This window comes from Manacus vitellinus, unplaced genomic scaffold (genome assembly GCF_001715985.3).
Source record: "Manacus vitellinus isolate BGI_N305 unplaced genomic scaffold, ASM171598v3 scaffold_1_pilon, whole genome shotgun sequence".
NCBI classification, from domain to species: Eukaryota; Metazoa; Chordata; class Aves; order Passeriformes; family Pipridae; genus Manacus; species Manacus vitellinus.
Window position 1 is genome coordinate 7,121,789 of NW_021939396.1, and position 26,405 is coordinate 7,148,193.

The 26,405-nt window shown below is 39.8% G+C and overlaps 1 protein-coding gene across 1 annotated transcript in view; it reads right to left on the reverse strand.

The window, feature by feature from the left end:
• The window catches only part of TG (thyroglobulin), a 146,726-nt gene that overhangs the window by 103,773 nt on the left and 16,548 nt on the right, over positions 1-26,405 (reverse strand). The window contains exons 10-23 of the mRNA XM_029959261.1: positions 25,452-26,039; positions 24,026-24,268; positions 23,570-23,707; positions 22,921-22,998; positions 22,362-22,474; positions 21,338-21,449; positions 19,971-20,171; positions 15,990-16,199; positions 13,603-13,757; positions 12,960-13,116; positions 11,391-11,615; positions 6,313-6,462; positions 4,592-4,762; positions 536-658 (exon numbers count right to left, since the gene is read on the reverse strand). Coding sequence (XP_029815121.1) covers positions 536-658; positions 4,592-4,762; positions 6,313-6,462; positions 11,391-11,615; positions 12,960-13,116; positions 13,603-13,757; positions 15,990-16,199; positions 19,971-20,171; positions 21,338-21,449; positions 22,362-22,474; positions 22,921-22,998; positions 23,570-23,707; positions 24,026-24,268; positions 25,452-26,039 — 2,664 coding nt within the window. The remainder of the gene's footprint in view (positions 1-535; positions 659-4,591; positions 4,763-6,312; positions 6,463-11,390; positions 11,616-12,959; positions 13,117-13,602; positions 13,758-15,989; positions 16,200-19,970; positions 20,172-21,337; positions 21,450-22,361; positions 22,475-22,920; positions 22,999-23,569; positions 23,708-24,025; positions 24,269-25,451; positions 26,040-26,405) is intronic.

Consider the following 26,405-nt stretch of genomic DNA (forward strand, 5'->3'; position numbering starts at 1 on the left):
GGTGATTCCCCTCGGTTTTAGAGAATTTTGAACCAACTTAAACCAGCAAATATGATGTATCCAGATGCAATGTAGTACATAGACTGCAAGACTTGGTAGAGGACTATCTTCGCACTCCTTATAATACCCTTCTGATCCAAGCAAGGATAATTATTATTTTTTTATGTGCCGATCAGGTGATTTGGGAAGAGGTAAAAGCTTGGTTTTCATATATTCTGAACACCTAATCCTTCTTTTTTCTGCACATCTGCAAAGTCTGATGAATGTTTCTGTTTTAAATCTCAGCTCTCATCTGTACTGCAAACTATAGATTAGTTCTTTCTGAAAGAGACACCAATCTCTTCTCTGAACCAAGGTCATCAAAAGTTGTAAATATGTTGCAGTGAATTGATGCCAAACTGCAGAACATAGAGTTCATGTAGGAACTTAACTATAAGTTCATCGTATAAAAAGATTATTATTTTCCATGATGGTTAGTGTTCTCTCTACAGCTTTTATCAGAGCTGTATCTACATTATCTACAGCATTTTCTCACCTGAAATGCACTGAAAATATGTACTTTGCAGGTCTCCTCCAAATGACTGAGACTGAAGAATCTGAGCTTCTTCTGATCCATAAATCAGACGGGAGGCAGGAACTCTCTCAAATTTTCTGAGCACTAAAAATAAAACAAAAAAAAAACCCCAATCAGCTACTATTATCAGTTCCCATGCTCCAAACAGACAGATTTACATGGAAATAAAACTTGAAGAATTCTGTACAGAAAGAGGATTACTCATTAAATGATGTACCATAACCCACAGACAATGCAGGAGACAGCTGGAGTGAGGATAGAATTTCTGCTTTGAAAAAAAAAGCATTAAAGCATTACAAGATTTTTTGAAAAACACGTAGCCAGGAGTGGGCTGAGAGTTTACATCCAAGTGAGGCTTTCTCTTCCAGCAGCACACCTGCCATCTCTCATTACTTCTTCAAGACACTGAACCAACTATTGAGTCAAGTGAGGAACCAACTTCCTGCAAAACAGCCACTGAAACAAGAGCAGCTGGTTAGAAAGGAAATCTAGGAGCCTTATTGTTTCCAGGGGCACGATAGCCTGATCTCCACTGACTTCAGGATCAGGGGTATATCCAAGGTAGTATGTCCTACATGCTGTTTTATTACTCCCTCATTTTCAACTTTCAAAACCTGACTGCCACTCTACGGACCAAACAGTTTTATCTGCTCCCTCTGCAGTGGACCCACTGCACCCATGTGTAAGGACGTCTGACAAGCAGCACTATCTGCAAACCAGAAAAGCTCATGGGGTCTAGAGACTCAAACCCCAAAGGTCATTAAATGGAGCGAGGAATCCATTTAAGCTCCAAAGGGTTTGGCCCTGGCTGTGGCCTGAAGAAGATCACAGACTGGTGAAGGGACACAGTGCCACCACCACCCTGCTCAAGTTGCTACTGCCTGTACTACCAGGGGGGTGGGCACAGTGTGTCCATGTGTTGATATATCAGTATATTTCAGTGAGCACAGCACATTATCCCTTCTCATGGCCAGGAGTTGGAACTAGACAATCTTTAAGGTCCCTTCCAACCCAAAACATTCTATGATTAAGGAAAGAACGTGGTGACACAGCATCATCCCTGTGCAAACTTCTCTAAATGCCCCAAGTGAAGGCAAACCTCTGGCTCATTGCAGCCAACACCTGTCCTAGACCTATAAGAGGTAAGAAGTAGGAGTCCTGGTCTGATCCCAGCCTGTGGGAGATGTCTGCACAAGGAAGAGCTGGAGCTCAGCCCTTCTCCCCCCTTCACTCATGGATGCAGAGCTCCAGCCGGAGGATCACAGGCCTCTGCCCCTGAAATGTCTGGATAAACCACAAAATAAAAGCTGGAGGATCACAGGTCCCTGTCCCTGAAATGTCTGGCTAAACCACAAAATAAAAGCTGGAGGATCACAGGCCTCTGTCTCTGAAATGTCTGGATAAGCCACAAAATAAAAGTCAAAGGGATAAGTTCTTAAAACAATCACTTGTACTCTTACAGCAAGACAGTCAGGACTAAATCAGAAGCAAATGTCAATTGCTGTCAGGGCTGAGTCAGCAGGTGCTTTTGATAAAACCATCATTTCTGCTTAGAAAAAAAATCAAGAGGGTTTGTCAAACACAAGAAAATCCTGGCACTCCAGCTCAGATGGGGACAGGGAAGAATGATGGTGTAAACAGAGGTGGAAGCTTTTTCCTTCCTAGAAATACGGGGCACCGAAATACAAGCATTAGCTAAATTCTGCACTAAACTGAATCCCTTCTGCATCTGCAACTTGAAGTGATGCCTGGTTAAAAACTGTTCTCATTTCTACTGCAAAATTCAAATTACAAAATTACATTTTCAAATGTTTTTCTTTTCTTCTGATTTTTCCCCCCTAATTCTGACTTCATCCTGCCCTTACATTTTCAAGAGAAATCTTTTTTCTCTATTTTTCTCCCATATTATTGAATACAATATTATTGAATACAATAATATGGGAGAAAAGTAGAGAAAATATAGAAAGTTTAGTGAAACGAAACTGAAAACATTGCAAAAATAATTCTTGAATTTTATTTTTTAATATGAAGAAAGGTAAAAAAATTGCATTCATAAAGCCATTTCACAGACTTAGTGTGGAGTGGAAATTCTCTGTCGCACATACTACTAGAGTAAAGCTGTAGGTCCTACTTGTGTTGCTGTAATCAGAGAATCACATAATACCCTGAGTTGGTAGGGACCCAGGGAGATCATCAAGTCCAACTTAGCCCTGCACAGGACACCCCCAAGATTCACACCATGTGCCTGAGAGCATTGTCCAAATGTTTCTTGAACTCTGGCAGGCTTCATAGAATTGTTTGGGTTGAAAGGAACCTTAAAGATCTCCTAGACCCAACCTCCATATAATAAATGTTAAGTAATAAATGTTAAGTGTAAATGTTAAGTGGCCTAAAATATAAGAAGAGAGAGAATTATGAGAATGAGCAATGGTTGTTACAGCTTATTACTGTGCTTTCATAGAAGGCAATTCTTCTTCTGCCTGAAGACTCAAAAGCTGAAGACCAGCTGGGTTTTATTGATGCTGCCCAACCACCAACCTCCTGTCAAAGCAAGGTCAGCCTTCAGCCCCTGCTGTCTTGCTGTGTGCAGAATTCAGTTAAGGGAAATAGCAGGGGCAGGGGGAAAAGTAAAAATAGAGATAAACAGTTTCACTTCGTATAATGCTTTCTGGAAATGCAACATGATCTTTAAAAGAAAAAAAAAGAAATTAAATTAGCCTGTAAATTATTAAAAAAAAAAAAAAAAAAAAACCACAAAAAAACCCCACACAAAACCCAAAACAAACAAAACCCAAAAAAACCAACCAGACTTTTTGGGTGTGCATGGGGCCCTGAACAACTTGATCTGTTAGGTGGCATCCCTGCCCATGGAAGCAGGATTGGAACTAGATGATCTTTAAGATCCTTGCCAACCCAAACTCTTTTATGATATGTTGTTGCTGTTTTTTTAAACCCAAAATTTTTAACAGTCATAAATACTTGTAGTGACATTTTGTAGCATGATCCACTAAAACAAGCACAGGTATCTAGAACTGCTCCATCATGGACAGAATCAGAAATGCCCACGCAGGAAGGCTCAAGGTGAATAACAGGAGAATTGAACTCCTGAATCCTTTGCCCAGAGAAACATCCCAACTGCCCCATGATCAAGAGCAACAGAGGCTCACACCTCGTGTTTATAACTGTGACCAGTTTCTCAGTATGCTCAGAGGAAAAAAAAAGCTATTTTAACTGAAGATAGTTTTGCAACCTCTTCACAACTGAGGGCTTTCATTTCACACTCCTTCCACTGATCAGACTTGTCATAAGATATTGTCTAATTCAAAGCACACCATGACATCAGTTTCTAAACAGAATATCCTATTAATTTCAATACCAATCATATGATGGGTATATAAAAACTTCTGGGGAAAAGTAAAAGCTTTGAGGCTGTGAGGTATAATCAGACCTTACTGCGGGCAGTCTGGGGACTGTTTGATGGATGACTTTGTTTTTTCAAACTTTTCATCCTTGAGAACCAGCATTTCACAGCTGTATTCAAGCAGAAGTAACCTCATCCAGCCTGCAAGGATATGTTCACGAAGGCAGATATTTTACAGCAGGAGCTGAGAGAGTGATGCTACATTGTGCCTGTGAGATCATTGCTGAAAATAGTCTATTTCCCAGGAATACACCGATGAAGGATAATTTTACAAGGAAATTAATAATTCTGCTTCTTTCCCATTAGCGCTCTCATTATTCTTTTGGGTTTCCAAGCAGAGAGCAGGAGGTCAGCACACATCAAAAGCTGTCAGACATCTGAGAGTGCAGGAAACCTGCTTCTCTCTCTTCTCTTACCAGAAATAACTTCCCGAATGTAGTCAAGAAATGAAAAACTAAGGAGGAATGTGGCTTAAGGCAGAGGTCACAACTATGGGAAAGTGAATCCCCAGAAACTGTGGAGTGATTAGTCTCTTCAAAAGGAGGTTTTACTTATGTAGGGTCTAAACAAATCCAAAACATTCTTCTGGCACTTACCCATGCACTGGTCATCTGTAAGGAGATCTTCTGTTCCAGGCCAGTCCAGTGCTGCTCCAAAGTTATTGACACAGAAGTACTTCTTAGTGTCAGGGTCTTTCTGGGAAGGTCTATACTGGCCATCTTCATCACACTGCAGACCCTGCTCATTGCTCTGACAATATGTGATGCCTGTTACAAGTAAACAAGAAAAAAAGGTACTTTGATAATGCTGTCACTGGGTTTCACAGGATGGCAGAGGTTGGACAGGACCTCTGGAGGTTGTACAGTCCAACCTCTCTGCTCAGGCAGAGCCACCAAGAGCTGGTTGCCACGGACCATGTCCAGATGGCTTTAACCCATCTCCAAGGTTAGAGACTCCACAACCTCCCTGGGCAACCTGAGCCAGTGCTCAGTCATCCTCACAGTAAAAACATGGTTTCTGATGTTCAGAGGGAACCTCCTGTGCCTCAGTTGTGCCCATTTACTTTGGTCCTGTCAATGCAATAGGACAATGTTTCATTGCTGTAGGACAAAAGTCCCCTTACTACAGCAGAGACTTCACTGAAAATTAAGCTAGGATTTGCACGGTGTTTTATGCTCTAAAACATGAGAGTCTCATTGTTTTTTTGTTACTTCAATTCATGTTTCAAACATTTTTTGGATTCTCTGCCATGGATCAAATCTCTGTTGATGTATCTCCAGTACTGTAAAGCAAAGGGGTGCAGAGAAGGAATTGTATTTTCATACAGGTTTGTTCAGCGCCTGCTACAATGGGTCTGCAGAACACTCTGAACAACAGCACAAGAGGCATCATAACAATTAATTCAGAAAAACTTTTCAGACTTTGTAAGGAGACAGCAGGGAAAGAAAGAAAGCAGGAAGCTAATCTGTACAACCTGGTCTTTTGGAGAGGGCTGGTACTGAGATACAGCACATGGGTAAGGTGGAAACTAGGAGGGGACCAGATTTAGTAAAGAAAACTCCAAGTGCAGTAAAAAAAATCCTAAAAAGGAAATTTCTAAAGACATAAGCCCAACAAATACACAGGGAATACACATGGAAATGAAGAAGGACAACTTTAGGCAAAAACTAATTGATGTTAGGATGCATTAAAATAAAACTGGATTTTTTTATCCCACCTAAGAGAACAAATAGGTTGAAAGAGAACAAAGTAGACAATGACACACCCAAGAAATCCATTCCTGCTACTTTTATTTTTATCCATAAGCTAATTCCGCAGACAAAACTGAATTTGGACTTAACTGATTTTCTGTATGGAACTGCATAAAAAAATAAGTAATTTAAGCTGAAATCACCAACTTTTGTGAACATTTGAATAGTTGCTTTGTGAGAAGTGTTTGTATTTGCAGGGGAAAGAGTTGCACAAAATAAGAATACTTTAGTGTTCATGAAAGTGGCAATAAATCAACTGCATGAGACATTTCTCACTGATACCCAGATATCATTCCTGAGGACAATGAACATGTCTAAAGGAACCACAACATCCTGGATGAGACTGACCACTTGTTTCTCATGCATTTTTGGTTAAAACACCAGACAGTTTGTACTGCCTGTTCAAATGCCTTTGAATGCATGCAGAAGGGATCACATCCATCCAAAAAGCCCCAGAGGGAGGATTTTATTTTTTTTTTAACTTACAGATGAATAATAATAAAAAAAATCATTAGTTATTGGAAGCCAGACTATAAAGGATATGGGAAAAAATGAGTTCAACTTACAGTGATCAGTACTGATTGCCCCATAGGAGTTGGTAGTTTTGCCCACAGGACACTTGATACAGGAGGAACGTCCTGTCTGATCCTGATAGTAGCCAAGAGGGCAGGGAATGCATTCATTGCCCTGGAAATGACTGCCCGGAGGACAAACAACTGCAAAGAGAACAATCACCTTATTACTCCTTTGGAATTCAACCAGTTTGGGCATTTGTACACATATGTGTGGGTGTGTATATGTATATATGAATATATCTTATCTTAGACTGGTCATAGGCTTCAAGCTCTTAATATGTGTATTTCTAAGTGGTATAACAAGGGTAAACACTCCTTAAATGATCACTAAACTCATCAATGACAGGAATACAGGCTGTGGTCTGTTTTCCCAGATCACCCTAAACTTGTTCTTGAATTAGTGCACTTGAAGCTGCTCAGAAATGCCAAATTCAAGCCTGATTTCTGTTTGTCAAATCCATTTGTAATAAGATAATGCACTTTGTGGATAAGTTGTGAAGGAAAACAAAGGACGACAAGTTACAGAGTAACTTCTAACACTATAGACAGAAACAGGAAGGTTCCTTGGAGCAGAAACTCCAAAACCATCATACAGAAACCCACCATATGGTAACACTTTCATTCAGAATTCCTGGTAATGAAATTTTAGTTAAGTACTTCCAAACTAAACAGTAATGCCTGGATTAAGAGTCACTAGTTGTGCACATGACAACCCAAACACAAAACAAAAAGATGTTCTTAGTCCATATAGATATGATTTTCAAAACAATCAGGAGCAATATTTCCAGCTGACTTGTTACCTATTAGGAAGAAAACTTTCTTCTGGGATGTCATGGAATACTGTCTTTCCCTCCAGAGCATTCAAATGAACATTAAAGCAGAAGAGTCACGGACACACTTACAGGACAATACCTCTACTTGTTATTTCACAGCTGCTTTCCAGATGTAGATTTCCTTCAAAACACTATTAAATGTATATTTTGGGACCTGGACAAGGTGCAAAACTTCATTTCTTTTTTTGCCTTGCATCTTGGCAGCAGTTTAAGCTTGCATGAGCAAGAAACAGTAATGGAAAATTGGCCATCCTCACTACAACCCATATGATGAATTGCTGTTCTGGCCAACACACCAGAATGTAAATTAATTTAACTTATAGGAGTACCTAAATTATAATAGACTAAAAAGACAGCTAGTAGAAAAATTATCATATCTTCCTTCATCTGCTGTATATGGTCCAATGGGAAGGTCTAGGATGATACAACTGTGAGACTGAAATTTTCCTTCCAAGTACATATCAAGGGAATTACTCAAGGTAAAACACATATCTAAAATCAATTACACAACGTAAAAAAATCCTGGATTATACATAATTCTCCTTTCACAAGCACATTATTTAATACACAAGAGTGTCTGATACATTTTAAATAGTTTCCAACACATGAAAAAAGGATCATACTCATTGAGAACGAACAACAGTGGAAATTAAAATGAAATGAGCAATCCATGCCTAAATTGAAGACAAAAGCAAAGAATGAAGGAGACTCATTAGGCAATTACAGTTTTAAAAGGAACAAATTAAGCTTTTCAAACCTGTTTTCATAGTTTTAATCACAATGTGAAAGAAACATCTGTGTCTCCTATTATATTTAAGCAAGTAAAATTCCCTTTCATCTCACACATTACATTGGCAAAAGGACACAAAGAGCAGTAAAAAATCTTGGTGCAGAGACACATTTTTTAGACTCTGTAACTCTTGGAGGCAGCTGTACTTTCAGCTCCAGGTCACATTCAACACAATCCCATAGAAGTTCAGTTCGATCCTAGTAGTCAGACAAATCACCACATTGTACTTCTTTCAAGCTTTAACATGCATACATTTTGACAGTATAAGAAAGTAGAGAACAGCTTTGAGCCAAAATCTCAGAGCTGGTTGTTAGCACTGGGCCCAAGCTTTGTATCCCTAAAACAGGAAAAAAGAAAATCAAATATAGAAATAAAAATAAACTCCAAATTTAATCCCTTGCTCCTGCACAGGAAATTTAGAACCTGGTCTTACTTCTAACTAGATTTGAGCTTCTGTGTACCAGGGGAACAACTTGCTCAGTAGCAAAATCCAGGCTACAGAGCAACTCACTGGAGTGACTGCCCAGGGACACCTCAGTTCACAAGAGCCTCCTTTTACTTAAGATTAGCTCTCACTACACTAAGCAAGATCAAAACCTGTCACAACTGATCATTGTCCAATGCTCTTTCCTCCCTCTAGAGATACTGGAAAACTTTGGGATACCAGATTCTTGATCTAGACTATTGGAAATGAAGTCTTGAGCTGCTGGCTCAGCTATAAATCTAGTATGTTCTTTGATTTGGGTTATGTTCTGCTCAAAGCAACTCTGATAGAATTGCCAAGCATTTTAAATAATAAAAGGAACCAGCATAAAAATTTATAATAAAACAAAGCTAAGTTACAAACGGTCTTCAGGCTTTCTCCTGAAATAAATAGGGGTAGAAGAGTTATGTTTCTAAAGTTCTCCTAGACAGTTTCCAACTCTCTTCTTTTGTCTCATTAAAATTTAGCTAAAATAAAACTTTTACCTCCAACTCTTAAGGAGTTATATTCATAAATACCTGTGGCATAATGTAGCTCACCATAAGACTGACACTAAGAAAAAAAGTCACACAAGAAAAACTAACACATGATAAATGTGTTAGTTGCAGGTAGGAAAACATGAAACAAATCTACAATAAATACAAACCTAAATAAAGAGATTACTTTAGAGGAAATACATGAGATGAAGAAGCAGATTCATGTAAACTGTATGTTCCTAGATGAAAATATTAAGCTTATTGAGACCACCAGAAACTTGTTGTTACTAAGAGCTGACCACATCTCCTGAATGAAAGGCAAATTACATTGATCGTGAAATAAAACCAAACAAATTAAAAAGATCAGGATCTGAAAACCCAATTTGTATTTCAGCAACAAGTTGGAACAGGAAAGGGAATAGAATAAAGAATCTCTGTCACCCTCACACAACTTTGGTTTCTGTAGTCACAGGTGATACTTCCTACTGATATAGTCTCCAGTAGAGACGCAGATCCAGACAGGATGAATGATCAGGATATATCCAGATAGACAGATAGAGAGCTGGTGTGGAGGATCTTGGACCAGAGCAGAACTTAAAGGGTCACCAAAGCAGAGGACATTGCCAGAACAGAAAAGAATGTGGCAGAAGGTGGGAAGTGTCTACAAGGTGCGTGGAGCCAAAGGTCATGTGACACAGAACAAGATGATTGAAGAAAAGAAGAAAGTGTGTTGAAAGTTGATAGGTGTAAAGATGGACATTAGTTGTTGATAGGTAGAAACATGCATACTGTAATTTTATAGGGCCAAGTATTGCTTGTTGATAGGTTAAAGATGAAACCAGTTCTTCTATAAATAGAGGCCTGAAATAAATGATAGATGATACTCTTGCATCACACCAAGGGAGTCCGTGCCTTCAGTCGCTACAAGATAGATAGATAGATCTTAGAGGAACCAGAACCTGAATTCCTAAATTCCCTGTTCAGAATAAAATATGCATTCCTACTACACAAACCACTGTCCAACAGCAGGTACACCATGACAGGTTAGAGTACAAAAGCTCTGCCTAAAGCTCTGCCAAAAGCCGGACCAGAAACTGTCTCCTTTCCGCATCTCTATAATGTCTGTTTTCTGACTTTTTCCACAGCCAGCTCATTCAAATACATATGAATTAACTCACAAGGTGACTAAATTCACTGCTTCCCAGAGGCCTTTATCCTTGGCAGGAAATATTTGGCAGAAAGATCTAATTCTTTGTAAGTTCTGCTCTAAGTGATGGATTCTACTTAAAATATAATGATACCTCCAATCTGTACAACACTACATCGTGTTAAGTAGCTGCAAGTTGTTACAAACTCTGGATTCTCAGTAGGAATTAATATTTTTTTCTGTATGAATCTGCAGTCAATTTACCCTTAAAGGTCCAAGCTGGAACCTGGAGCAGTTGAGAACTGATTCATCGCTTGATTACCTTGCCCAGGCATCAGGAAATTCTCTGAACTTAAAGAGAAACATCACACCAATCAGGGAGCTAAGTCGTATTCTGGTTTACTCTTAGAGTCTCTAACTTAAGCTGCATAGTGTTGAAGTTCTCTCATCTGAAAATATTCCCCACATTGGAAAACCTCTCCAATACCTTCTGTTGTTATCTTACACATACTCGTGGTACAGCTCTCCTCTGTTCTCCCCCTCCAAAAAAAAAGGTAGACATAGTGAATACACCCCAAACTGGTATAAGTAAGACACAGACTCATGGAGGACAGCTGGGCCAACGAGACCAATCAAGGTTGCACTGCAGGAGAGTTGGTGTTGATAGAAACAAGAATAGAGTTGTTTAAGTCAAAGGCAGTTTGTCAGCATGAGCTGGTACCCAGGACAGCCAGGCAAAGCTGTGGGGAACCATGGAAAAGGTAGGTTTGGCAGCCCTAAGCAGGATTTTGACAGAAAGGCAGCCTGTTCCAGGGAAGCAGACTAAACAGAAGGAAAGGAGAAGAAGAAAAGAGGGAAGAAGTGTAGTCAGGTCTGGGTGTTGGCCAACACTGAGAAAGCTTCCATCTGAGCAGTCTGGACTTGGCCCAGGAACTCATAATCTCAGGACTTTTCCCATTTCAGCATCTAGGTTTCTATTCTAGGTAAGATACCATCATCTGAAGCACTGGCTACATTATCTTTGTGAAATCCTCTTATTAAGGATCACTAACACTACAGAATTACTATTATGAGACAGATCTAAAATAATCCCCAAAAATTTTTGCAAAACCTTCTGTACAGTGTCAGTGCCATGATGCCTATTCCAAACCATTGGTGCAACACAAGGACTGAACAGTAAGCAAAGCACTAATTCCCATCTCTCCCCAAATTTATCATTAAAGTCGGTGCCTCACACCTTTCACATGTGAACCATAAACAAAAGTGCAACAATTTTCTAACTTCAGCTTACACTGATTCCTGACAACATCCAAGAATGGAAAGCTTAAGTGAGACATACCACATCCTTGCAATTTTGGGACTGCTTTCCCAGGAGATGAAATTCTTCGAAACCCACTTCTACATCCTAGCTGCACACGTGGAGACAGATCAAATGCTTCATCCCGGGGAAAATCAATCACAGAATCTGCTAGGAACTGCTTGAAGTCCAAATGCAGCAGAAAATCACCATCCTTTATCTCTTTTATAAATGCTCCAATGAGATTTTCCCCAACAATTGCATTTTCTAAAGAGGGGAAAAACACAACAAAATAGCATGAAAGACATTTCCAATATGGGAATAGATAACCACACAGAAAATGATGAACATAAAGTTAAAAACATAGGCAAGTGCAGAAATACAAGCATTTTAACAAATAGCAGACCAAAATGAATCTGTACGGTGTCTATCAAATTAAAGCCTTAATTTGCTCACTGTTCTTGAATACACCAGAAAACACCTTAAACAGCAAGACTCAAAGCTGCCTTAGATGGTAATGGAAGTTGGAACATAAAGGAAGTTGATGGTGCTGTGACTAGAGCTCTGTCTCTTCCAAAACCATACAGTCATTCCCTGAAAAAACAATTTTAGTAATACAGGGAGTTTATAGTCTAGAGAGGGTCGAAAAGGTAATGCCCTCAAAGAAGGACACTTTAAAAAAAATTTAATATAAAATTTAATATAAAACCAAAACTGAACACAGGATTTGAAGTGTGGTCTCACCAGTGCTGAGTACAGGAGGACAATCACTGCCCTGGCCCTGCTGGCCACACTATTCTTGATACAGGCTACTATTCTTGATATGCCCACAGAGGGTATTTGAACCTGGGATATATTTTTTGTATCTTTTATTTTAAAGGAAAACAGTGATTGCTTTGAAAGAATTTCCTTACACCATCCCTAACTTGCATGGAAACCACAGCAAAGATCTGTCAGTTGGTGCACAGTTGCTCTAGGATATCCAAGGTAAGGGTAATTTTTTTGTATCTTTTATTTTAAAGGAAAACAGTGATTGCTTTGAAAGAATTTCCTTACACTATCCCTAACTTGCATGGAAACCACAGCAAAGATCTGTCAGTTGGTGCACAGTTGCTCTAGGATATCCAAGGTAAGGGTCATTCTTTAGTGTCAAAGGCAATGCAATCAACAGAAAAAGGGGGAAAAGGAAAAAAAAAAAGAAAAAAAAACAACTTGGAAGAAATTATTTAAATTTTTGGCAACATGTGAACTGTGTTTCTCTGAGTACAATGAATAAGAAACACAATCTTTTCCATCACCGAGGACATGACCGATGGAAATGAACATCTGGGACAGTTCAGCTCATGCCCAATAAAGTAATTTTCAGTCCCTGTTAAGGCAGCTGGGAGAGGCACTGCTATCTGAAAAAAACCCATTCAATTATGGCTCCTTTCCACTGTGTGGTCACAGCCTGAAAGGAGAAATACATCAACACCAAAATCTCAAAAACACAACACCAGTGTTATACAGGCAGTGAGCATTTATAATTCCTGAGAGCGCACACAGGGAAGCAAAACAACTAAAAGCAAATCAGGTTTAATCCACAGAAATATCAGAGGAAATAAAACTCACCAATATCATGTAAGTCAGGGAGAGAAGCTGTCGGGATGTTTTCCAGCTGAGTCCTCCACGTGACATTCACTCCCAGGCGGTCTGTGCTCAGGCATTCAACATAGACAGTGGAATCATCACAGACAGAAACTGAGCCAGTATTCCCAAATGCATTTACCTCGAATTCAGAATCAAATGAAACCACAGTTAGTCAACCTCAGAACTTTCTGGTTCTGGCCTTGCAGTATACCATGCTCAAAAGTAACATTTATAAAAGGGACTGTAAAAACAGAAGCAAAAAAATATAATTTTAGCAAGTCATTTACTCACTGTTAGAATAGTCAAAATACCCTCTTCCATTTAAACAAATTTTTCCTAAAAACTGGATTGATGTGATATGACTTCTTGGCTAGAAGTAAGCTGATCTGCTGATGTGGTGTCAGTGAGACTAAAACTCCTATTTTCCCACTCATCTATATGAGAGTGCTGCCAATTCTGACAGATTTCATGGCATGTTCTGTTCTTCCACCTCTCTCAGGCAGGTAAAGGTCTATGTTGTGTTTCTTTTTTTTTAATATTAAAAACCCCAACCAAAGAAAACAAAAACAAACAAACAATAACAACAAAACTCTAACACCAATAGAGAATAAGGAATTTAAATTACCTGAAGGTGACATAAACCACGAGCCTTCAACTCATCTAAAATAAATATCTGGAAGGCCTGGAGTAATCCAGAGTAGTCAGAACTACATGTATTCTCAGGAGGCAGGAGTAGTTGAAAGTGTGTTTGAGCTTGGACTGTCTGGAATAATTGGAGCTCTAAAAATAAAGTAGAAAGGGCATTTAGTAACCTCACTAATGAAGAACCTGACTTTCAGCATTACTTTGAGGAAAGACAACATTGATTTGACATTCTCACGTTGTATCAATAGTATCTTCCCACTTTTAGGTGAAAGTAGTAGAGTTGTCAGTCGTAAATAATAAGCAGCAAGAGACAAGCTTCATAAATATATATGTTGTGCATCAGGGAAAAAGCCAGGTTATACAGTTATATAATAATAAAGAGATGTTTTACACTGGAGCTCTAACTCACAGAAGGGTAAGGAACAATTTGGATCATTAATGATGATTTTTCACAAGCCTTAACAGATAGCAATTTCCAGAGAACTACACGAAAGCTGACATTATGCCAATACTTCAAAAAGAAAGAGGAAGACAAGAATTATTGGCCTGTCTACTTTCACTTTTCTTACACACAATCATGAAAATGCTCATATTAAAAAAGTAATTAAATGGTGAAAACAATTTTAACTAATTCCAATGGGGTTTTGCTTGTCAAACTAACTGGGAATAAGCTTTAGGAGAGAATTAATTTGATTGCATAATGATGGCATTGACATGGATGTCCAAGAAGAGCCTTCTGATAGCTTTTTGATAGCAAACCAAAATGTTGCAAATCACACAAATCGATGAGAAATCTGTGAGCTCATCAGTCACAAAATGAAAATCTATTTAGTCAGTTTTTAGCAAAGAGAAAAAAAGATGCAAATTTCTTGTCTCCCCTGGAGTAACTCTGATCCCAGGCTTCATGGAGGTTTGTTACCTCAGATTCAGCACAACTGTCCTGCTGTCATTGTACCTCCAAAGGGAGCTGGCTTTTATCCCACCAGCCTGGACAAGCAGCAGAGCTCTCCCTCATTCACCTCCTCTACAGGCTCTCACTGCATCACATACAAGTGCCATTGTGGGAGCACAACTCCCAACTCTCACCCCAAAAACGAGCGTGGGAAAGCCTGGAAAGCCTCCAAGGAGAATGATGGGAGTGATCAGAGGACACAAGAACCTGCTTCTTCCTCCAAGGCACGAAGCTCTCTCTGGTTAGTGTATCGGAGAGTATTTAAGAGCTGATTTAACCACAATCTCTACATGTATACATAAAGAACGGGCAATAAGATTTTTAAAATTGTGGACAATTATCCATTGGAACTAATTACTAAGTGTTTTGGTGAATTCTTCATTATTGTGAAGTTAATTCAATCACCTTCTGATGTGTTGGTAATTTTTTCCTCTCTCCTTAAAACCAAATTATTGGGGGAAGTCCTTGGCTTACATTAAACTTTATAGCAGATTGTCACATACTCCCCTCTGGTCTTACAAAGTTATTCAGCTGCCATCAGCAAACATGGAAGTTATTTCATAGCATGCTAAAAAATTTAACAAACACAGTCACAGACAGACAAAAGTCTCAGTCTGAAATTTTAAAGTTTAAAAACATTTGCATCTGGAATAGAAGACCTGAGTACAATTGGAAATGTGATAATATAAGAGTCCTAGAATGAGTTTAATCCATTCTGGAGATTGATTAATGGGTTTAACCTACTTTGAAAATGAAAAGTAGCTGCAAGCTAGACAGCAAAACCTGTATTTCTCAAAGTCCAGCACTGCTATAAATTGCCATTTTTGATCAGAAAATGTCTCTATTTGAAATAATTGAAAAGGTCAACATTAGTACCCAAGTACATGAGTTCTGAATACACAACCAATTCTTCCAAGAATTAAAGTGACATTTTTTTCTTGAAAGCAAAATGGTTTGAAAAACACCAAAAGCCAGTGAACAAAGACAACAATAATCCTAAAGAACAGGCTGCTGCTGCAAAAAAGATGCAAATGTAACAGTGACTTGATTATGCAAATAAACAGTCGAGTTCTGCCAAATTCAAACATCTGGCGCTCATCTGGTCTTCCAGGACTAAGTAGTTCCATCAGAATTACTTATGGTGCCAGCATCTTTTAACTAACAAAGAAAAATCTGCAAATAGAATGAATAGTTATTTATAGCTATATTATTACAGGCAAGCAGAGTTGTTTCTGGCACAGGGGCCAGCCAAGAGCCAGAGGTGAGGATGGCAGAAGACAGGACCAAACAACTTCACCTTATAACTGTTACGCCCTATTATTGTCATTCACACAGCAGCTTTCTGATGAAAGCTGATTTTTGTGCATGTTTGCTCTGCTCTGAGCCCTTCCCAACCCCCAGCAGCTCTGACATACTCTGGCAGGCCTGGAGGAGTGGGGCAACCTGGACCCACCGCCGCTGCTGCACATCACACTGGAAGGAGGTGCTGGAAGAGGCACTGTGGAAGCCCTGACGACACACCAGCTGGCACTGCTGGACACCTGGAGCTTGTCCAGAAATGTTTTCACAAAGTACAGCTCCGTTGGGAATAGATGAGGCACCGAAGGGCAGAGCACACTGTGGACCTTCACGTGAGAAAGGAGATATGTATTAGTGGCATAATATTATGACTTCTAGTAAAAAGTCCACAAAACCTTCATATCAGCAGGGAAAACCTAGACAGCACTCTTTGCATTTCCCACTCAACAGCTTGGATCTGGTTTGATGTCAGTATGGTTCAGTTTACTGAAGCTGAGGAAAAGGCACATTATTGGCTTTGATGGGTAATGCATTGGGTCCAGAAAGGTATGTGTATGGTTTCTAAGAACAGATACATTTTAAACAGCCATGAATAAACTTAAGCAGGAAATGAGAAGGAGATTTCTAACCATCAGCAGAACAAACCTTTACAAAAGATATCTAGTGGAAACAGGCAGAGCCAAAAAAACCTTATCTCAATTCCCTTCAGACTAAACTCTGAAAACTTTAAGATCAGGAGCTCATGACTGTGGTGTCTTCAAGAACACCAGGATGTTTCTAGTGACCCAGCAGATCAGCATATACAGTTTATATATACAGAAATAGTAGTACACAGCTTTGGAATTGGAGCACAGTTTTTCCTATCAACTCACTCTGCAACCGTACAGTCATTCCAATCCTGCTACCCCACTGTAACAGACTATTTTTGCAGGTTAACTACAATGATAATTCATTTCTACTAATCAGAACAAACCAACTGCTTCACTCAGTATTAGCCAAATCCCAATCGACTACTAAATATATCTGGTAATAATTAAATATTTATGAGTTCTAGAGCTACAAAACATAGGAATAATAAAGAACTTTCTTGCTTAGAAATAAATATAAAGAAAAAGATGTTATCATACAATTCACTTGCTTGGTGTATACATAGATCATTTTCCAAACTGCAGTGCTCAGATCAGCCCCAAAATCCCTAGTCACTGGAGGGAGGCGAACATTGATGATAGTTCAGGTCTGAGTCTCCCTCTCCCCTTCTGATGGAGATAGGAAGATTAATTCCATAACTTAGCAGCCACCTCGGTTAAAGCTTAAAACAATGCAGGATGAATCTGGGATACAGTGTGTTCAGCATATCTTTGTTTTCAAACCCTGTGTATTTCAATGACAAAATATAAGGCTTTCATATCTTGCTGAATATCCAAATGCATATTTTTTTCTAAGTCTCCTTTATAGCATCATTTCTGCAAGAACTCTGTTAATGTGGCCACTACATTCCTTCACTCCACTCACTGACTCTGTAGCCAGACTCTTTTTCTCAGTAGAAGTGGAAACCTGGCATCCTTGCTTTAATAAACTTTTAATAAATCTCCTAAGATTTTAGGACCAAAAAGATATCACTGCAAAAGAGACAGTAATACTTATCCTGACCATTTAAACTACATCCGCAGCCATGTGTTAATTACATTAATATCTCTTTACACAAAGTATGTAAAAACCATCCTGTGGTTTCTTAATTGCTCTAACACGTTTTTATATCCAGCAAGTCATATCCAGTCTCAGCTGCATGCTGCCACAGTCTTTTACTGCCTGTTCCAATGAGATTTGTCTTACGAACCAGGGAAATAACTACCCCTCAAAACTCAAGAGATCAACGGTTTCCTGGTGTGGTTTAGAGGTTTCAGTTCACCACCACTAATTTGCTCATTTATCCCTCTACAGATGTCACTTCATTTACTTCTATTATCAAGCCTGCACCATTTTGTGATTCTTCTGTTTCTTGGTCCTGTAGGAGTGAATCATGATCCAGTTGAATATTGACACTTCTTTCACAGGTGATTCTAAAGATTTCCACAAGGAAACTAACATCTCCAGAACCTTCTCTGGAGACCTTTCTCTCCTCTATCTCTACTCAGAGTTGTGGGCAGTGGCATGAGGATGGGAGACGCCTGTGAGGACTGCAAGAATACTTGGCATCGTCCCTCCAGTGCATGTCAACTAGAAGAAGTTGGATTCTACCTCTGATGGAAATGATTAAACTAATGAAAAACTTGCATGCACTGGGCACTGTGGATTATTACTTTCTGTTTACAGCTGTCTGTTCTGATGCTGAAGAAGAAGTTTATCATATATTCCCACCAAAACAGTTTGTTTTCCTGATAGACAAGTAGTGAGAGATTATTCCTTTTTCCTGAATGATTATTAGTAGTTCTCGGGACTAGAGGTATAAGGTTGGATAGACTGAGGAGAAAAGTAACTTTTTCTTCTTTATTTTTACACAATTACTAAGTTGTTTATCATGAAAAGTTCCATTGTTATTTCAAAATCCAGAAAAATTATTAAAAATTATTTCAATCTCTATGCAGAAAGTAACAAATAGCTTTCAGTCAAGCCAGGTTTCCACTATATTTTCAAAGAAGTTCTCCCTCTCAGCTCAGTCTTTGAAAAAAGAAAGGTCATTAATCATTCAGTCAGTGTTTCCTCTAGGAAAAGTACAGCATTACAGGATCCCAAAAAACAACAGATATGCACCCAAAATGTAAAATCATCTTAAAGGCATATCTTGGGGTACTCCTACATCCTCCTTAGAACATATTCCATAAATTCTGTTGGAATTCAGGGGGAAATCTAGAAAATAAGCTTTCATGGAGAGAAGAAGATATCAAGGACTTAACATTTACAACTAGTTTGAGTTTTGTCTGGAGCTCATCCCCTCAGAGCTTGGATGGGCATCTCCACACAACACCACAAGCATGGGGCAGATACAACCATGAGGTCTCCTTCTGGCTTCTCATAAAATCCCATCCTCCTAACTCTCCTTGAACAAGAGAGTTCAAAGAAAATTATGTTGTTGGTGGTTTCCAAGTTGACTGAGCAGCTGCCTAGTTGATTAAAACACCTTACAGGCAGCTGGGTACACAAAGGCATTTGTATCATAGGATTGTAGAATCATTAAGGTTGGAAAAGACCTGTTAAGATCACTGAGTCCAGCCATTAATCCAGCACTGCCAAGTCCACCACTGAACCACGACCCCATATCATACTCACTATAGGAAACTGAAGTAATTTCTTCTCATATGGTCACCTTTCCCTACATTTTTGTCAAAAAAAGCCCAAACCAAACCGAACAAAATCAAGCAAACAAAAAGAAATCCCACCAACAAAAGAACTATGGAAACAGTAGTGTCCTGAAGACACCAGTTGAAGGTTTTCTTTTTACATCTTTTTACATTAGTTTCCACTAACCACTACACTTTGGAGCACAGCCTTTTAGAAAGTTTAATTAATTTTGCTACACTTCAGTGATGGGAAGATGTATAAAGAGCCACTGCAAATTAAATTTATTCAAATTCCTCCCATTTGGACATCTCACTGGAAACCCTGAGTGAATTCCAGTGCTTCACAGCTCCGGTCATGCAGGAAATACTCTGTGAATATGTAGCATTTTGGCACATCCTTTTCGCAATTCTGGTCAGCAGTCAAGAGTTGGAATGGCAGAAGCATACATTTTTCAAATTTTATTTCAGTCAGCTGAATGGTTTTTAATCCCAGAGCCAGGTCAGACTGGAACAGATTCGAGTTTGCAGCAAGCTGTTCAGATTGACTTTATAGCTGGGTTTTATAGCTCAACTGGTTTGATTCAACCAATTTTATGAATAAAAAGATACAGTCCCTTCTCCTTTTTCCCTGACAAAGCACCTGAAGAAAACTGGACATCATGCCCAGGCAGGTCTGGGCAAAGATAAGCATGTTGCTTGAGCAAAAGTCTCTACAGGTCTGAAGAAATAGGATTAAATACAACTAAAGAGTGGAAAAATTTAGGATCTGGGTTAAGTTCCAGACCTGGATTTGCTCATGTAGCTCAAACAGGAACTCACTTGCACATGCTGGTCTTCCTCCACTCACTCGTGTCCCTGGCACCTCCTCTCCATTGTCAAAGACACACCAGCAGCTCTCCTGACCCTGGCTGCACTGCACCAGTGAGAAACTCCCGTCCTCCCCTTCACACTGTGGGATGTAGCCTTTGGCAGAGTCTCGTGAAACAGCTTTAGACTTCAGCATATTACAGAAACTGGGACCTTTAAAGAGAGAAATTCATTGCAAGTTACAGAAGAGAAGACAATAAATTGTCCTAAAGGTTTTAACAGCAGTGCTGTCAGACTGTTTTGTTAGAAGGAAGAAAGATGAGTGATCATGAAACTATAAATAATTTTAATTATTACAGAAATGGGAAATTTTACTTCCACTAGAAAACACATTTTTTTTCTAAAGAATAAAGTGTAAGTTATATGCATTTACATGAATAAAGTAATTGAAAAAACTCTGGGTTTTTTCCCATAAGTTTCATAGTATATCATTTAGACACTGATATTTAAAAGGTTAAAAAAATCAAACTAATCTTTTTAGCAAAAATTTTTGATCAAGGTAATCTTAAATGTAACAATATGACCATTTACTTTTTAAAACAGTTAATATGTCCTAGTTTCATACCTACAAAACTGGGGGGAAAAACAGCCATGAAAAAGCAATACTTATGGTCTCCCACAAACACACAAAACAGGGACGTGAGCGAGCAGAACCACCCCCCGACAAGAAGATCCAAAAAGTTCAATCTGAACTTGAGACAATATTGTTCTTTAGCTAAAACCACTAGTTAAAGAACTGCAGAACAAGCACAGCAGAACTGTGGGCTCTTGGGTTGCCTGTACTGTTCAGAAGAGCAGACCCAGGGCACAGGCTCCAATAGAGCATCCCAATTCATGCAAACGGCAATTCTTTAACTTCTTGAGTCGACCACCTCCTATGAGACTTCAACAATTCTCTGTCTTTATTTGAAGACAATAAAAAGGTACTAAAGGTCCAATTCCATTCCATAAAGTGGTTGAGGATCATGCCAAACGGACTCAGTGCCTGCATGTGGCCTAGTTCCCACAGCTCAGAATTCACTCCCTTAGAAAAGTCTAAGAATTTTCTCTGGTGGTAAGAAATGGAAGGTAAAAAAATGGATAGCAGCCTATCCATCAGTTTGTCTAAACTAGTTTATTTCTGGTGTTATGAAAGTAAGGGGTAATTATTTTTGGACACCCTTTCAGTGTTGATGTGCTTGTATGTACTGTGTCACTGAGGAATTAAACTATAAGCCTCCCATGTTTCACAGGCAGCGTTCTGAAAAGGAAAGTACATATGCTGCTAAGCATGAGGCATCTCCACAAGCACCACAGGTGGTGGGTAAAGCATTACTCACACTCAGGATTGCCATCCAAGGCTTTGCTGCCACGCTGAAATATTTCTCCTGACGCAGGATTCACACACCAAATACCTGTGTCAGATCTCTGTAGCACAGTGTATTCGCCTGTCTAAAAAAAAATCAGGACATGTCATTGTAGAGTAATGCATTTTAATACAGTTATGCCTCAATCCATACCCCAAAGGTTGGTTAAAATGTTTTATTTATTTACATTATTTATTGTTTTTATTTTGTTGTATTTTTATTGTACTAATTTTTCCATTAATATAACATATTGAAAAAAATCAAAAAATACAATCTACCTAATTTAATACATAGGCAAGTCCCCGAGACAATCAAGAATCATTTAGGTTGGAAAAGACCTCTAAGATCATTGAGTCCAAACATTAAATAGGATGCAAACTAAAAGCCCATTGAGATGAAGTTCTGGTAAAATCCTGGATTGAAATGTGTTCTAAAATGTGCAGATGTGGTGCTTAAAGATCTGGTTTAGTGGTAGACTCCACAATGCTGGGGTAATAGTTGGGCTTGATGATCTCTGAGGTCTTCCAACCTAATGATTACATGATTCTATATGATAATGATTCTATTACATGAAATCTCTGTTCTTGCCCATCTCTATCCTGCTCACTGTCACATTTTGAGAGCATCATGGACCCTATTCTGGGATATCTGCATCCAGTTCTCCTGTAATTCTCTCACAGTTCAGGAAGAAAGAGCCCCCAAATGTCAGTCAATTAAGGTGTGCCTTCCAAGTACAACTCTGCAAAAGCACCAGGCAGAGCCAACCTCTGGGAGGGAATCATGGGCAGGAACAGAGTTTCCTCTTCCCAGTCTTCACCTCAGAACTATTTAAGTTCTGCCTTCTGCAGGGCAATGCCTGCTGTTAGTTTTGCCTTACCCTTTTCTTTCAGGTTAATAGAAATGCACAAGGGATGCTTAAGGAGAATGGGCTGAAAGTGTACAGGACTTTGGTGTGGTGTGAGCAAAACTGCTTCCTCCCTAAGTCATGGTAAATCACCTCAAGGCAGTTGGGGATGAATAGATCAGCTGCAGACACATCCACCTTTGAGCCGCTCTGTCTCCAGTTAGAAATTAATGCATTGGTTTGAGATCGCTGACATGAAGTCTGGCCTGGGAGAGGGAAAACAGACATTTACATTAAACTAAAATCGAGTTCTGAGACCTAAGCAAGAGAAAGGCATCTGTCACCATCTCCTTCACACATCTGCAATAGGCTCTCCTACAGCCTCAGGCAGGGAATTCCTGATTAGTATTTGATAACCACAGAACAGCTGAGGGTGGAAGGGACATCTGGAAACATCTGGTTGGACAGCTGGTCCAATCCCCCTGCTCAGGCAGGGACACCAACAGTAGAGGGTCCACTCAAATCAAGCAAGCCAAAATCATGCATAATTAAATGAAATGAATTAGCAAAATAAGCATAAAATTCATTTTTCTTTTCTTACAGCAGTTAGAAGCAAGCCCTACTTCATGCATATCATACTAGAATTTTCAATAAATATTAAAATTTGTAAGAACAAGTACAGAAAAATATTTAGGAAGAAAAACCAACTGACATTTGGGAAGTTCTGCTGAGCGTGAGACCAAGGAATCCATGACATAACGTCCTCTCTCATCCACGCACCAGCAATGACCTGGCCAGGGAAGAAGAGCAGCTTTATTTTAAATGATGTATTGCAGTGTGCTTTGTTGCATACCGGGAAGATTTTCAGCCTCAGCAGAACTATAGAAAGGGCTCAGTAAATCTAAGTCACAGTTAACTCTGCTATCCAGGGATCAGTAGACCACACCTGAGAGCAGTGGTGAGAATGGAAATATAGCACCTCTGGTGAGACTCTCCCGTTGCAGCCCTATCCTGCAGCATATCATCTAATCCCAGAAATTTGGCATCACCCATGAACTCGACGAGCATGCACTCCATGTCATCGTCCTGGTCATGAATGAAGGCACTAAGCAATACCAGCCCCTGGAATGAGCCCCAAGGAACACAACTAGCAGCAAGCAACTGAATAGCTACTAATTTTTGTGCCCCAATGAGCTGCCACTTGAGTCCCTCACTCCAGCCAATTTTCCACATATCTTGTAGACCACATCACCCTTCTCCAGTTTGACTACAAGAATCCTGGGTTTCTACCTTTTTATTAGAATTCTTCTTAGTTTTGATTTGCTCAGACACCCCAGAGTATCTTGTTAGGAATTGCTCACCTGTGCTCTCATAGCACTGAGTTGGCTCCCAGTTTCCCAGGCCATCACACTGTGGGATGTAAGGGAGAAATCCCAGCTGTGCTGCTTCCCCAGCAGAACCTTTTGAAGAAAAGTGAGTCTGCCAATAGAAGCGCAGGACTATAAAAGAGAAGTAAAAGAAAGCTCTTAGTGTCCAATACAGGATATCTTAAACGTGTTCACAAAAACCTGAGTGTCCTCTGTACTTCAGAAGACAAATTAATAATTTTGCAAGTACATAAAGGCTGGTAAGTGCCCAGATTTTATATCTGCACTGTGTCATACATATGAGACAACTGAAATCAGCTCTTGGCTTGGCACGTTAATGACACTGATTATTTATACCTGCTGAGTTGCACTTCCTTTGCAGCAAAGTACACTTGCACAGATCCTGGGCATGACTCCATTTAATTAAGCTCTCATCTCCCTTTCACCCACCTGACCATGCAGCCAGCTGGAGAGCAGAGTCACTGCCTGAGAGCAGCTTTTGGGAGTCCAGCACCTGTGACTCATAGGGCCGAGCAGAGCGCAGGAGGTCCCTGTCTGTGAGCTGTATCCCTTTTGCCATCAAGAAGCTCTCTCCAAAAGCAAAGTGGGACTCATTTGAGGCTAAGATGAGCTGCTCTGCCTCCTCCATGAATTTCATGGCTTTCTGCTTCACACCTTCACATATACCAGGACCTGTAGAAGCAAAGGTATATTAACAACTTTCATCTAAATCCAGTGAACGTTTTCATGTGAAAACTACCTGGTCTTTTAATTAGCATCATCTGCTTCCTTCTGCACTAGCTCAGTTTTGAGTTGCATAATGAAGCAAGTGAAGGTGACTTGTCTTGTTAAATGCTTAGCTATTTAATAGCAAGAGTCTGAGAGTACCAGGAATCACCCAAATATTCTCCAAGTCCTAGGCCAAATGCTTGATGATTTTAAATTAAGTCTTCATTGGTTATAAACAGAGTTAATATGTCTCTACAGAACATTCCCTCAGTTGCTGCCATAAAAAACTGTGAATGATCAGAAGTGAGAGTCAGAAAGGAAAATGAACATCCCTTGGGTCCAGAGTGGCCACTTGGCCTGCCCCCTCCATACATCTACTGACTCAGAAAGGGTATTTCAACACACTGAACCAGCTTCATGAAAGCTGCTCCTCCAAAATAACTCTGCTAATCTGCTTCATCCCCTTTATTCTCCACCTGCCCACAGAACTGGAATCTCTGGTAGTTTGCCATTCATTGTCCTGTCCCTTCTTCACACCTGGAAAAATATTATGTGATAAGAATGATTTCAGCGATGACTATAATATAGGTCATTTGCTGAAGTAGCCCCAAAGAAGGCCCAGCAGCTTTGTGGAGGTCTCTAGACAGAGGGATCACCAAACTTCAGTGCTGGCCTCACTCTTCTCCTAGTGACTTCTAGGAGATACCTGTTAGTCTTGACCACATAGTAAGAATCAGCAAAGAAAATCCCTCTTGTTTCATTTTAAGGCATTCTTGAAAGTTATTTACATCACTGTGTAATCCTGAATTTTCCATAAAACTCTTCACACTTCCTAACTTCAAAGTGTCCTTTGCCATCTGGCTACGTATCTTCTGCAAAATCATTACATGTCCAAACTCCAAATTACAAAATCTACACAAACTTGAAATGGAACTTTATTCCTCCTTATTCCCAAAACTGAGGCACCAGTTATTTATCAGAAATGAGTTACCCCATTTCTGATGTCAAGCAATAATGTCAGTACTGTTGACCTTTCTGACAAGTTATTGTCTGCTACTTCACAGCAGTTGAAAGGACTTCCTTCTCCTGTGGCATAAAAGAAAAGACCAGAAACAGTACTACTTACATGCCAGAAATTGTTACTTACACGCAGGAACCTGGTTCACTCCTGCCTTTGTTCCTTGTAGCTCTTCTCCTTTGCTATCAACACACCAGCAATCACGAAGTTCAAAGCGGCCTAATGGAGCACTGAAATCAGTATAGGGTCCTGGGTAATATGTCAGCTGCTCATTCAGAAGCTGCCAGAAAGTATATGGATCCAGCAAAATGCTCTGAGATGCACTGGTCAAGTTTCCCTCCAGCACTTCAGGTGGGAGATCCGTGAAGGAGGAATACATGGCAAATGCGGGAAAGACATTCTGGTGCCCAGCCTCATACAAAGCTTTAGCAAAAGCTGAAAAGCCTTTAGATGATGCCTCTTTATATCCAGATACGATGTTCAATAGGTCAGCAATGGGCAGGGGTTTGCCCTCGTTGTTCTCTGCAATCCACCTGTCGTACCACTCAAAGACTTGCTCGGGAGGGCCACTGCACTGCACCTGCCTCCAGGCACCCTCTGCATCACACTGTGGGAGGTAAATGCTGGAGAGCTGGGACACAGCGCCTGGATCTGACAACAGGAGCTTTGCAGCCTTTAGAAACTCCTGACCAGCTTTTACTTGGCAAGCACTTGGGCCTGGGGAAAAGAAAAAAAACATGCAGAGCATGTCTTATGAATGCTCTGAAGATATACAATACCCCTACCCCTCTGTTACAATAAACACCACTGCTAAAACTTGGTCACTCATCCTAATACTAACAACAACATTCCTGGCCTTTTACTAAGCGAGCTTAGTGATATTAAGGTCCCATGGTGAATCAGGGTAAGATTTCCAAAGGGACATGAGCCCTGAAAGATGCATAAAGATATGATTTTTAAAAATATATGAGTACATTAGGTGCCTGTAGTTCTTATTGGGGGATAGGTGCTTGGTGCCACTAAATGCCTTCTTGAATCTGTTTGCACCAACCAGGTATTTTCAGCTACACTTGGTAATCTGGG